The sequence below is a fragment of the Carcharhinus amblyrhynchos genome, chromosome 30 (assembly GCF_965287045.1).
Source record: "Carcharhinus amblyrhynchos chromosome 30, sCarAmb.v2.hapA, whole genome shotgun sequence".
In the NCBI taxonomy this organism is placed as follows: Eukaryota; Metazoa; Chordata; class Chondrichthyes; order Carcharhiniformes; family Carcharhinidae; genus Carcharhinus; species Carcharhinus amblyrhynchos.
Window position 1 is genome coordinate 27470532 of NC_137353.1, and position 15062 is coordinate 27485593.

The following is a 15062-nucleotide window of genomic DNA, read 5'->3' on the forward strand; positions in this document are numbered from 1 at the left end:
CTCAACAGCACCATCCAAAACCAATGTGGTTTGCTGCTCATACAAACAGGTGATGGCTACCTCACTTTACTGCATCTGGATCACCAGACCACTTGACCAACATGCTGTTTTGGACAAGTGATAACGTCGTCCTACTAAATATTAAGACCAAAGTCTTGTTTTTCATCCCCAAAACACTCCCCCCCCCAACAACTCTTGTCACTAACTTCCATCTCTTTAGACTGCAGCTCATCCAAAATGCACTCAGTCTTATTGACCAAACAGACCCTTGTTCCCCAATGCATCAAATTTTTAAATTTTCCTGATTGCATTTAAATCCCTACATCATTTGTGTAACTTCATCCAACACTACACCACCTGCTTCAAACTCTGATCCTCGGTCTCTTGATGCTATGTATACTTTCAGTTCCCATTAGCAACTACACTTTTAGTCCCTCCCTATGTGCTGAAATTCCCTCCTTGAACCTCCTTCTGCATGTCCAACTCCAAGTTGCTGCATAAAACCCAACTCAGACTAAGCTTCTGACTACCCCTCATAGTCTATCCATTGGCTCCATGCCATTTTCTGCACACTCTTGACATTCCACACAAGGCTTTCCTAGATTAAAGATGCCATGCAAATATAAATTGTTGGGTCAACTTGGAGGTTCAAAGTATTTTCTTGCGGCAACGCAAATCTGAAAGTACAGAATCTAAATTTTACTGCTTGGATATTTTTCACGTTGTGTGAATTGAAATCAGATGCCCACCATTACCCATCATTCCAATCCAAGGAACAACAATATCATTTCAGTTCATTGCACTTTCCCGGGAGAAAAATGACTTTCTACTGGGATGGCGACGGGAAACATTTGTTGTTATTTAAACACTTAAATCCAAATGCGTTGTTGAACATTTACTTTTCGGCCGCCTCCACCCCCTTCCCATGTCCTCCCTCCCCAGCAATTCCCCATTTTCATATCAGATTTCCAGCATCCACAGTATTTTGCTTCTACTTGGTGTCATCAACCATTTTTATAGCTTAACGGATCTGTTAGCCATATTTCAGGGCAGCCCGAGCAAGCCAGCCGTACAGTTTTTAAAGCATGGTTTCTTGCACAGACTTCCAGCCAAGCAATTTAAAGTGACAGCAACAACTTTTGAATGCATGTTTAATTCTGCATATGCTTTGACAAAGGGTCATCTGGACTCGAAACGTCAACTCTTTTCTCTCCTTACAGATGCTGCCAGACCTGCTGAGATTTTCCAGCATTTTCTCTTTTGGCTTCAGATTCCAGCATTCACAGTAATTTGCTTTTATCTGCATATACAGTGTTTGTCATTGCTGATGCTCTGAATACACCTCACATTACATTGATAGCCCATTCCAGCCTAGCTACAGTCTCACTGTTGCTGGAAGTAGCCCTGCAACATTTAAAAATAAAGGGAGACTCACATGAAGCACTTTACATAGGAGTTCCCTAACTAAAAAGGGCCAAGAAACATTTCAGCTTGGGAACTAAACCCAATGCAAAACCAAAATTTGTGCACGTGCATGTGTGTGTGAGATACCTGCATGCCTTCACCATTCCACACCCCCAGAGATATGGACTGCAAACTCTCATCTTGCCATCTAGGGCAGGCGACACCAAAAAATTGCACCACTCTGCTTGATTCACATCAAAGTCCCAACCAATCGTGAACTGTCGCCTGATCTGGCTGTCAGGAGCAACAGACAGGGCTGCTTGTGTCAAATGACACCACAAGGGTGGGGAAAGGGGAACTAATCCTGGACTTTCTAAAAGGTTAACAGGCAGCCTTCTCAGCACAGAGGGATCATGTCAAATATCACGTAGGCACACCATTAAATCATTCACTCCAAGACAACTCTGAATTATGCTGCATCGATAACAGCCTCAAACAAGTGGCATTCTGGATACCATATTCTACTGAAAACCATCCAAAGAGGTGTAGCACTAAATGTACATTTAAAATCAGATTACACATATCTGAATATTAGGATTGCAGGATTGTGGCAGAGAATTATTCACACACAATTGCTGCATCTTCTTCAAATCAGAACTCAAGCAAAGGCCAATGTAATTTTGCCCAGGTTCGTAGTAACTTGCCTCACCTTTAGCATGAAGTCTGGTGGCGTGCCTGGCCTCACTGTTGGTTTTAATACGCCATCGTGATGCGAGTGGATTAACGTTTCATCTAAATCTAAAACTAGGATTTTCCTTTTCATTTGATCTGAAAAGAAAAAAATGGTTTTGATGATGCAAGTTTATTAACGCTTGGGCTGATGTTAATGCAGCATCACGGTGTTCCTTTAACCAATAAAATCGCAAACCCAAGGGTAACGACACGTCCGAACTTCAAACAGATCAGAGACAACCCATCCTTCAACAAATCAAAACCAGCAACATCTAAAAAATGCATAACAAAAAGCAGTCTAGAAATGTCGTGGCATATAACCTTTAGTAGTGGATTTTGCACCATCCACCACTTAATCAAAATAATCAATTTTAAGAGTATTAATTTTATGCATTCACGAAGAATATAAATCTCTTCTCAAACATCTGCTCCTCTTCCCTAACGTAAAACTGCCAAACTCCACAGCAGCCTGGAATACATTCTCCCAGCAGAAGGCAGCACACTTACCCTCAGCTCTGCAGCAAAGGATCCAACCCAAAACCAAGTCTTAAAAACACATCACGAGTGATTAAGGGGAGTGGAGTTTTGCATCCGTCGCGAACCCTGCTTCTCACCTCGAATGCACTGCATTGCATTTGAGCTAATAAAATTCAGTTCCTTTGCAGCCAGAGTTTCTCCTATTTACTGTTCTAAACTTCAACCTAATCAAAGGCCATTGTGAAGCTCTATCACTTGTCATTTAACCCCTAAACATTTATTGATCAATGCACCAGACAAGAGCCTAATTCACCAGGCCTACACTCTCCCTTTGGGACAGACTAATATTTTCTGAAGAGAGAGAGAGAGAGAGACGTTGTTGAAGTTTTTCATCTTGCTCTCAACAGGACAAACACAAGAGTGCCAAATTTCATATACCGCAGGAGAAAAGGGTGTCGACTGGGTGGCAAGTCAACGCTGATTGGCTGGGAGTTGTCATGGAGAAAGCAACCAGCCCATACTTGTAAAACTCAAGACAAAACATCTACTGTTAAATGGTGATTCTGCAATTGGGCAGCACTTGCTGAACATCCAAGTGCAATAATAGCCACATTAACAACCAATTTAAGATAATCAGTCAAGCTTGTAATGTGGCTTATTTACATTAGCTGGCTGATCTATAGTATGAGAGTCTCAAAAAGTTAGTTTGCAGATGCAGCATGTAACCAGATTGGTTAACGGAAATGCTATCATTTTATAACAAGAGGAACTGAACACAATAAGAATGTTCTGCGACAGTTATAAAGGGCATTGGCGAGACCGCATTCCAAATACTCTGTGCAGTTTTGGTCTCCTTAGTTAAGGAAGGATATAAATGCACTGGATACGGTTTGGAGGAGGTTTCCCAGATTTACACCCGGAACGAGTGGGTTGTCTTTAGAGGAAAGGCTGGGCTTGTTTCCAATAGAGTTTAGAAGAGCAAGAGGCGACTTGGTTAAAGTAGTAAGATCCTGATTGATATTGAGAAGGTACATGTGAAAAGGGTGTTCCCTCTTGTGGGTGAGTCCAGGATTAGGGGTACTGGGGGAAAAAATTAGGGGTTACCCTTATAGGACAGAGATGAAGAGAAATTGTTCTCTCAGGAGAACTGTGTAACTTTGGAACTCTGCCCCAATAGGTGAAGGAAGCAGGGTCACTGAGTGTTTTTAAGGTGGAGATAGGTTAATCCCTATAAGGCAAGGGAATCAAAGGTTATCAAAGGATGGGTAGATGGGGAATGTGGAACTCAAAACAAAGATCAGCCAGGTGGAACCGAATGGTCTGCTTTTGCTCCCATTTGATGTGTTCGCATGCAGAAGCGACATCATTATTATACAGAGACCCATTCTTTGTAAACAAAAGGAATATGTTCACGCATTGCATTTTGTTTGAATCACCCCTTGCTTTTCCCATTGTGACACCTCAGGCAGAGTCAGCCTGCCAATCAATCAGCAACCCTTCCTCTTGTTGTGATCATTTGAAATTTGGCATTTTTGCATTTGTCCTGATGTGCGCAAGATGAAAAGCATTGCCAACATTTCGTTTTCAGAAATATTCAAGTCCTGTACTACTAAGCAACTAATATCTTCCTTTACTGACCAACACTTAACGTTGTAACACAAAAATATCAAATTTCAACTGCAGCAATCTTAGCCAATTGAAAGTTATAAGCAGGACCTAAAAAGGGTAGGCTGCTGGCTGAAAGGAAAGTTCCTTCGGAGCCGTGGAGAATAAACCACAAAGATTTACAACTTAACTGATCTGAGACACGCTTTGAAAAATGTCAATAGGGTGAACACAAATTAAAACTAAACGATTGAAAAGTTCTTTTAAAAAACATATTTTTGTAGTTGACTTATAGGAACAAAGCTATTCTAAACACAGGCAATAACTTTTGTTCAGTGTGATTTATAAAAGCTGGCCAGCCCAAGGAAACCATAATATCTGCCTACTAAAGGATTAGCAAATTAAAAACACATTTTGCAGTAGCCTATTTTTAAAAAAACGTAATTCAGTTTCAGCTAAAATCCTCCTATCACAATCACAGGACTGGAGAGGATAATGGATTATAGTACTGTAATTGACAACCCAGGATGGAAAGTTAGACAAAACCGTACATGTTCACCACATTCCTCGCCAACTGAGTCAGTGCACTAATGCAGTTTTTATATTTGCCGATCGGTGGAGGAACACTGCAATTTTTTTTTCAATCATCAATAGTCAGAAGGTTGAGCAGTTTGACAATTTCAAAAGGCATTTCTCAGCACCCAGGGTTAACCTGATAGCTCTGCAAAAAAAAACCTCATCTGCTGTGATATGTGCACAACAGCAAGGCCCCCAGGCTTGTACTAAGTTGGATGACCTTATTCTCTGTGGCAAGGGCAATATAGACTCATTATTTCTGGGTAAGGGAGAGCTGAAGCAATGTGAAAAAAAGTGTTGAAAAATACAAATACTGTGTCTAACTAGAGTTTCAGATATGCACCCAGATTTCAGCAAAACATAATTTGATCATTTAATGTTAAATTGACCTGTAGAGGTATATATGAGACTGCACAGCCCCGCCAAACAGCTAGTGTGATTAACCAGATTCTCCTTCTGAAGGCCTGTCAGCAATTTATTAGTGTCACAAGTAGACTTACGTTAGCACTGCAATGAAGCTACTATGAAAATCCTCTAGTCACCACATTCTAACACCTGTTTGGGTACACTGGAGAATTCAGCACATCCAAAGCATTTAACCAGGCTGTGGGAGGAAACCAGAGCACCTGGAGGAAACCCATGCAGACACGGGGAGAATGTGCAAACTCCACATTGACAGACAGTGATCCAAGCCAGGAATCGAACCCAGGTTCCTGGCACTGAGATAGCAGTGCTAACAACTGTGCTACTAGACTGGGGGCTATCACACAAGTTGCCTGAGTAGGGCTTGTTAACTAGCGATCGAGTGGAGAGTCCACTTGCCAACCAATCGGCACTCTTTTCTCACACAGTATAAATTGTTGTTCCTTTTACATTTGGTATTCTTGTGAATTGTCCTGGTGAGTGCAAGACAGAAAGCTTAAACAAAAAATGTCTCTTCTCTTCAACAATACTTTTTCTGCATTACCAAATGATTAAATGCGGAATGCTTGTGTACAATCTTCCTCTGCAGGCTGTCGATAGATAAGTAATATAAGGGCAACGTTTCCAGCTGACAGTAGAAGCAGCACTCTCTCTTTTGCCTATAAATGAATTGACAAACCCATGGTCAGCTTGTGATTCTCCTGTCAAAATGCAGGAACCTCTGAAAATGCAGAGAATTTAAAAATTGTCACTGGACTTCACAATCTATGCAAGCACTAAAAAGGATTACATTGTATAAAAGGCATCATTTTTAGATCACAGGATTAGTACTTACTTATTCTGACGCGGGAAAGAGGAGATAGGGGCAGAATGTCATAGCGGACCGTCTGGTATTGGATGATCTATAAAACAACAAATGAAATGTTAGGCAAGGTTCCCTCCGGAGCAAAGATAAGGTGTTGTGGATGCTAGGTGAAGCAGCACCCCTTTGGTCTTACAATTACACACTTGTGCTGGCTCTTATCCTTGCACACACCCACTTCAATGTTCAAGATAGCTAAATCCACGAGGAAATCCCAGCGAGAAAGTTTGTGGAAGACCTCAATGCAACAACATTTCCCAACAGGAAGGAAAAGTGCCCACTTCAGGAGACAGACTGGGATTGGAGGCAGCCTCATTAAGGTCAATGCCATTAAGTCAGTTAGGATTGTATTAGAAGAATGAGAGGGGAATCTCGTAGAAACTTATAAAATTGCATTCAAGCCCTTCTTCAAACACACAAAGGTTGCTGAATAGTGATCATAATGGGAACTTCACAACCACTGCCATCCCCCCCTTATCACCACCCCCCCCCGCCATCCCCTGACCCCCCTACCCCAACTCCATCCACAGCTTTGGTGGCCAAGGTCAATTCTAGTAACCATGTCTCGATCAGCAGAACTCAACAGACTGGAGACCAATCATGGTCCGTGAGACTCAGCATCAAACTTGAAAACCACTTCTCAATGCATCACACTTTCTCAACAGCACTCCACGTGTAGTTTACGTTCAATCCCTTTAATGCAAGCACTGTTGCCTCACAGCGCCAGGGACCCAGGTTTGATTCCCAGTTTGGGTCACTGTCCGTGCATTCTCCCTGTGTCTGTGTGGGTTTCCTCCAGGTGCTCCACTTCCCTCCCCACAGACTGACAGACGTGCTGCTTAGGCGCATTGGTCATGCTAAATTCCCCCTCAGTGTACCCAAAACAGGCACTGGAGTGCATAGTAACCTTACTGCAGTATTAATGTAAGCCTAATTGTGACACTGATAAACAAAATAAATAACCAAAGTGGTTGGTTGCTGCTTTGCAGCTGTTGCCCTGCCCATTACTACAACCACCACTTTAAATTCAAACAATATTTACTTTTTGTTGATGGATTCTAGTCAAATGACCCAGTTACACTTCACTTTCCAAATCCGAACGGCTCCACAATCATTCAGAATCTGCTTCCAGATACGAGTTGAACCTGAACAGAGATAGATCTAAACCACCATGCCCTGATTCCAATCTCACAGCTCCCGCACTGCAGGACAAGTGTGGGATTGCACATCCGATACCCCAGATCATCTTGTAGGTCAGCAAGGAATAGAGCTGTAAATGTTACACATGCTGTGGAGTCAGGCAGGTCAGGGAGACTGACGTTTATCACTAAATGCTATACTGTAGCACTTTGCATAGCTTTTAGAAGATAAAATGAAGTTCCACGGTACCTTCTGACTGCACATCTTATGGCAGCACAGTGCTTAGCGTTGCTGCCTCACAGCACCAGTTAAGGGTTTGAATCCCGGCTTGGGTTACTGTCTGTGCGGAGTCTGCATGCCTTCCCCACGTCTACGTCGGTTTCCTCCCACAGATGTGCAGGTTAAGTTGATTGGCCATGCTAAATTCTCTCTCGGTGTGCCAAAATGTGTCGATTAGGTGGGATTAATGGAGTAAATATGCGGGGTTACGGGGATAGGGCCTGAGTAAGATGCTCTGTTGGAGAGTTGGTATAGGCTTGATGAGTCAAATGGCCTCCTTCTGCACTGTAGAGATTCTATGATTCCATGAACAGTTCAACCAATGCTACACACTCCTGAGAGAGCCTTGCAAAAGACTTTGAGGAGCCTCTAAAGAGCAGCTAAGCAGAATGTAGGATTATTTTTAAACATTAGCCATAACACGATTCTTCTATTTCACTTTTGCTGCTCTTCTAATATTGTCAGCCTCTTGAAAGTGCTGTCTCCCACTGGGATACATACGCAGAGCTGGAAGGCACCTTCTAGCATTTCATCTGAGCTACTATTCTTCCTTTGTAATACTCTGCTGCAACCCAATACCTGGCTGTTAGGTCCCGGGTGTCAGCACGGGACTACTCTCTCCAATCTTCACGTACACCTTCCAGCAGGGGGGCAGTCAGGAGCATAACACAAGCAGTAAACCCTTTGGCTGGAATTTTACTGCCTTGCCTACCCTGGAATGGGGGTAGGTCAGACTCACAGAACAGAATTCTCCATTGATCTCGGCTGGGTTTTATAATCTTGCCCGAGTGAGGTCGTAAAATCCTGCTCTGAGTCCGCGCTTCCATTCAACATCCTTTGAATTATAAGACCATAAGAAACAGGAGCAGAACTTTTCTCATTGCCTTTCTCCTCCCCCAGACAAAATCTCTCTCTCTCGGCCTGAAATATATTCAATGATAGAGCATCTGCCAATCTCTGGGATAGAGAATTCCAAGATTCATAACCCTCTGAACACATTTCTCCTGATTTCAAGTCTTAAACGATCGGCTTCTTATCCTGAGCCACCTTGGTCTAGATTCAAGTCAAGAGAAACAACCTTTCAGTGTCTAACCTGTCAAGCCCCTTCAGAATACTGCATGTTGCAATGAAATCATCTCTCAAACTCAATATGGCCTCAATTTACTGAACTCATAGGACAAGCCTCTGATCCCATGCACCAATCCAGTGAGCCATCACAGTATGGCTTCCAATGCAAGTATCTCCTTCCTTCAATAAAGGAGAGCAAAACAACTCCAGATGTTGTCTCAACAAAGCCCTGTATAATTGCAGCACCTTGTCTATTGGTGCACTCTAATTCCCCTTACAATAAAGGCAAACATAGTTTGCCTAATTGCTTGTTTCATCTGCAGGTGTACTTTCTATATTCTTGTACGAGGACAGCCAAGTCCCTTGGAACATCACCAAGGAGGGAGAAGCTTGATTTTCCATTTGGAAAGCACTCAACAATTAGCTAGCGAGACAGACAACGTGTCAAAAATCAAAGTATGGGTTAGATGGTTGGAGGAGCAGGGCAGGGAAACTGGGGAGCCACACAGGATTAGGACTCGCCACAGGGAGCATCAACAACACCGACTAGTTGAAGTGAGCAACTTGTTTCTGTGCTGCTAGTTCCATGGAAATGCCCATAGGATTTTATTGCAAAACCTCGAGTGTTTTCCTAACCTGAGTATCTCAAACGGAAAGCATTCAATTTCCCAGCTAGCACCCCTCATCTTGGAGCTACCTGCATGAAAAGGCAGCTCTGGGAAATGAGTGTGCCTTGCAGCATTTTAAAGGCATGATGGTAGTGCAAGCTAAATTTAGCTCAAAACACAGCAATTAGAGTGAGTGGCTGTTACAGCAGTTGGTTCAGGAATCATTCCACAAAGAGCCAAGCTTTCTTTCCCTTTTCTCTAGAGGGGATTGGGGGGGGGGGGGGGCACACACAAAAAAAAAAATCATCACAGGAACAATCGTTCCCTTAAGAAACTGTGTCAGTCTTTTATTATTTACTACACCCTGAATTCTTAGTGTTGTTTGATCCAGGGGACAAATATAGCGTATTCTGGTTCAGTCATTTTTGCTTAAAAAACCCCTCAGCGATATCCAGCAATTCAAATGGAAAAAAAGGAAAAGAATTGTCAAAATTTTACATTGTCCACCCTGCATAATTTTGGTGTTAAAGATTTTGCTTTTAATCCAGATGTTACAGCCTAATCATAAAATTATACTGCAGCTTTCATCCAAAGCATTATCTCTTTGTTACTGATTAATTGCTGGAAAAGTCAAATTAATTTTTGATTTCCCCTTTTAAAAACAGATCAGTTATATGACAGTATGTGCCTGCTCCTCCTCATTCCCCTGCAGAAATTCACTTGTCAGCCAGCTTGTTATGCAACACTTTTTAAAAATGGTTCACAGTTTAAAATGTTAACTCTTCTTATCCATTTTTCCTCTATTCTTTCAGCAACTGACTCACGGTCCCACTTCATGCTACCCACTGCCACTCCCAGTCAACTTAATCAGATAGTTCAATACTAGCAGGGAATTGTAGCTCTCTGATCCACATGACCACAGTGTGTACTCCAGTAACCAAGTGACCCATCAAGAGTTCCAAATCTATCTCCTCTCTAAGTCTGTCTTTTTTTGTTAACTCCAAGCACGATAGAAGACTTTGGAATCTGAAGGCATGTTCCAAACTCTTGATGGATCTGGCTCCTGGAGCTACATTGCCTATTTCAAGTTCCTAAGTGATGTCATGAGGACACCCCCTATGGGCAATATGCATTTCCACTTGTTTATTTTGCAATTTCCCCATCCCCACCTCATTATTACTGCAATGTCCAGGAGAACCAATTTAACCCCATACTACTCCACACTCGAAGCTTTCAGCCTCCCACCCCACATAAGGCAAATATTCACATATACACAACTATATCACCCATAACACTTCATTCTGCAAATTATGTTGGCACTGAGCATATTTTCACTCTGGAGTGGACATACTATAGGAAAACCAGAAAGTTTAAGTTTACTAGTCACAAGTAGTCTTACATTAACACTGCAATGAAGCTACTGTGAAATTCCCCTTGTCGCCACACTTTGGCACCTACTCGGATACACTGAGGGAGAATTTAGCATGGCCACTGCAACTAACCAAGACGTCTTTCGGAGTGTGGGAAGAAACCAGAGCACCCTGAGGAAACACACATAGACACGGGGAGAGAGTGTGCATACTCCGCACAGAATGACCCAAATCGGGAATCGAACCAGGGTCCTGATGCTGTGAGGCAGCAGTGCTAACCACCGTGCTACCCAAATATAATTTAGTGTTGATACTCAAGATTGTCACCTCAACCAACTCCTATTGTTAATCACAAATGAAAAACTCCAATCACAACTTCACTGCTGGCTGGTCTCAGATCAAAGAGACATGAATATTTCATGCTTTAGATGTTAGCAATATTTTTTCACATATGCTTAACTTCAGCCACTTTTTACTTTGTCACAGTTGGGTTAGTCTCATTACATACCCATGTAAAACAATAAAAGTCAGGTGGAAACTTGAAAGGTTCTCACAAATGGAAGCTTCTGTCTGAATAATCTCCTTGAGGAAGTTACATCCCAAGTGGTAATATCTAGGACATAGAATCATAGAATCCCTAGTGTAGAAGGTGGCCAATTGGCCCATCAAGTCTGCACCGACTCTGAGGGTATCTTATCCAGACCCTCTCCCCCACCCCCATTACCTTACACATTTACCATAACTAATCCATCTAAGCTACAGATTTTTTGGGACACAATTCAGCATGGCTAATCCACTTAACCTGCACATCTTTGGAGTGTGGGAGAAAACTGGTGCAGCCAGAGGAACCCACCACCGCCCCCCCCCCCCCCCCCCAACCCCTGTGTCTGCGTGGGTAACAGACAAACGCCACAGACATCACCCAAGGCCAGAATTGAACACAGGTCCCTGGTGCTTGAGGCAGCAGTGTTAACCGCTATGCCACCCTTAAATCTTGTACCCAGAAGCCCTTGGCCAAAACTCCACAAAAATGTCTATTAGTTAAGCTCAAAAATATGGGAGTCACAGGAAATCTTAGATATGCATAAACCAAATGGCTACAGAACAGAAAAGGGGTACTAGTGACTTCAGGGCTGTGGGACAATACTGAGTAAGAAGTCTGACAACACCAGGTTTTTACCCCAGTCCAACGCCAGCATCTCCACATTAGGACAATACTGAGTACAGTTCTGGTCACCTTATTTGAAAAGGGTGTTGGAGGCACTGGCAAAGGTACAAAAATAAAGATGTGTTTGTGTAGAATTTGCACGTTTTCTCCACATCTGGGTGCGTTTGTTCTGGTTTCCTTCCGCATTTCAAAGATGTGCAGGTTTGGTGGACCGGGTGTGCTAAATTGTCTCTTAGTGTCCCAAGATGTATCAGTTAGATGGATTAGCCATGGTAAATGTGTGGGATTACAGAGATATAGAGGGGGAGATAGCCTGGGTAAGATACTCTCTCAGAGTTGGTGTAGACGTGACGGACCAAACGGCCTCTTTCTGCATTACAGGGATTCTGTGGTGAAAGCCAGTAGCAGACATGCAAGGAAACATAAACATCTTGGAGAAAGCAGAGGATTAGCCCAATAGAAATCTTTAAACTTATGAAAGGCTTTTCTCGGCAAGGAGAGTATATTTACACTTACACAGAAGAGCAAAAGGAGAGACTATCACTACAAAAGAGTCACCAAGAAACCTGATAGGAAATTGAGAAACATCTTTATCGTGAGAGTGGTGAGAATGTGGAACTTGCTACAACACATCGAAGCAAATAGTACAGATATATGTCAGGGGAAGCTGAATGAAGATGTGGGGGAAAAGGAATGAGGGGGTTATGCTGAGATTAGCAACGATGGGAGAGGATGAACACAGGCATGGATTTCTTGGACCAAAAACGTTATGGAGATTTGTTTGTGCATTGTATCTTGGAATTAATTCTATGAGAGGTCAGGAAATTCTGAGCAGAATATCCCAGGGGATTGGTGTTTTCAAATTAAGGGGAGGCGATGGTCTAATGATATCATCACTAGACTATTAATCCGAAAACTCAGCTAACGTTCTGGGGACCTGAGTTTGAATCCCGCCACGGCAGATGGTACAACTTGAACTCAATAATAAAAAAAATCTGGAATTAAGAATCGACTGATGACCATGACACCATTGTCAACTGTCAGAATGAGCTGACCAGCTATCCAATTAGTTTGGATAATACATATTTAATACAGCAAGTCATAGAATCCCTATAGAGTTGATGGAGGCCATTCGGTCCATCAGGTCTGCACCAACTCTCCACCCAAACCCTATCCTAGTAGCCCTACATATTAACCTTGTTAATCCTTCAAACTTGGAACACTAAGGGATGATTTAGCATGGCCAATTCACCTAACCGGCACACCTGGACTATGGGAGGAAACCAAAGCACCCGGCGGAAACCCACGCGGACAGTCACGCAAGGCCAGAATTGAACTCAGGTCCCTGGTGCTATGAGGTAGCAAGGCTAACCACTGTCATCTTAATGCAACATATGTACTGCCTCCATAATGGTGCGCAAATAATCAAGTTACAGAAAAGACTTAAAAGTTTCAGTAGAATCAGATTTAAACAAGCCCCATCAATAGACTGCAGAATGATATTGCTAAAAGAAAGTGTCTTGCCCAAACTAGACTCCAAGCACCAGCCTTGATTCTGGTCACAAGAACATTCAAACATGGAGGTAGTACTAAGAAGAGCTACAAGCTATCCCCAGTCTTAGAAGTTCAAATTATAAAGCTACATTAGATAAATTAAGGCAGCACAGTGGTATAGTGGTTAGCACTGCTGCCTCTTAGCACCAGGGACCAAGATTCAATTCTGTTCTCAGTCACTGTTTGTGCATTTTCACATTCTCCCCATGTCTGTATGGGTTTCCTCCGGGTGCTCCGGTGTTCTCCCACAGTCCAAAGACATGCAGGTTAGATGGATTGGCTATGCTAAGTTGCCCCTTAGTGTCCAGGTAATTAGTTAGGCTAAATGCATGGCGTTATGGGGATAGGGTCTGGGTAGGATTGTGGTTGCTGCAGACTCAGTGGGCTGAATGGTCTCCTTCTGAAGTAGGGTTCTATGTCTATGTCTAAGTCTAAAGGAGACATTCCAGAAGGGAGACATTCCAGGAATGGTCTTACAAGCATTTGAAACAGTTGAATTTGGAAAGTGACTGAACATTGATTTCAGGGATAAAGCAACAAAGGGGAAGTTTTAGAGCGACACCAGGGAATTCACCTTTAAGAGAAGTCAACACAATAAATGGACTCTGGAAGAAAAGTCCCTCTGATAGTTCAGTAATACAATGAAGAGACTTCAGGGTCATTCTGGATGGATAAGGCAAGATGGGCTGAGTTAACTCACGCTGCAAAACACATCAAGTTACACTGATCTCTGGTAGCCTTAAAAACTAAAAGCGTATCTCTCCACTGCTGGTCAAAGCAAAACACTGCCTTAAACTTCAAACTGACTGGATTTTACAGGACAGTTCTGGCAAATACAGGAATTGCACTCTCCATCTCCCTCTCTCCCACTCTTTCCCATTCCCCTTCTCTCATTCCTCCCTCCCCCAGCCTCACCCCTCTCCCTCCTCCCCCAGCCTCACCCCTCTCCCTCCTCCCCCAGCCTCCCCCTGTCTCACCCCTCTCCCTCCCTCCCCCAGCCTCACCCCTCTCCCTCCCTCCCCCAGCCTCCCCCTGTCTCACCCCTCTCCCTCCCTCCCCCAGCCTCACCCCTCTCCCTCCTCCCCCAGCCTCACCCCTCTCCCTCCTCCCCCAGCCTCACCCCTCTCCCTCCTCCCCCAGCCTCACCCCTCTCCCTCCTCCCCCAGCCTCACCCCTCTCCCTCCTCCCCCAGCCTCACTCTTTCTCCCCCCTCTCACTCACCGCTCTGACTTGTCTCCGGGCCGCCTGCACACACACACTCCACACCTTCACCGCCAGCCACACGAAGCTGCGGAGCCCCATCAGGAAGTATTTGCTGAACATGCTGCCGAGGCCGGAGCCCCCAGGCCGGGCCGGGCTGACCTGTTCCTGGGCCTGGCCTTGCCCCCCCCCGGGCCGGGCTGCTCCTGGGCCTGGCCTAGCCCCGGGGCCGGCTGCAGGCTCCTCCAGCCGCTCCGGGTTCCGGGCCGCCCTCCGCCACCGCCGCCATCTTCACTTAAAGGCAAGGTGCCGGCCTCTTAAAGGCAACGATTCCTTAATGTCGGCCGACTGTCTGCCAAGGGCTGCAAAAACACCCTCACTCTCTATAAACTCCTCATCTCTGTAAACACCCTCACTCTCTATAAACTCATCCCTATAAACTCCTCATCTCTGTAAACACCCTCACTCTCTGTAAACTCATCCCTATAAACTCCTCATCTCTGTAAACACTCTCACTCTCTGTAAACTCATCCCTATAAACTCCTCACTCTCTATAAATGCCCTCACTCTCTATAAACTCATCCCTATAAACTCCT

The 15062-nt window shown here is 44.0% G+C and overlaps 1 protein-coding gene across 1 annotated transcript in view; it reads right to left on the reverse strand.

Moving 5' to 3' along the window:
• The window catches only part of LOC145360076 (CTD nuclear envelope phosphatase 1-like), a 31615-nt gene extending 16861 nt beyond the window's left edge, over nt 1-14754 (reverse strand). The window contains exons 1-3 of the mRNA XM_080215016.1: nt 14488-14754; nt 6053-6119; nt 2114-2232 (exon numbers count right to left, since the gene is read on the reverse strand). Coding sequence (XP_080071142.1) covers nt 2114-2232; nt 6053-6119; nt 14488-14589 — 288 coding nt within the window. The 5' untranslated portion in view covers nt 14590-14754. The remainder of the gene's footprint in view (nt 1-2113; nt 2233-6052; nt 6120-14487) is intronic.
• Nucleotides 14755-15062: the final 308 nt, after the last annotated feature.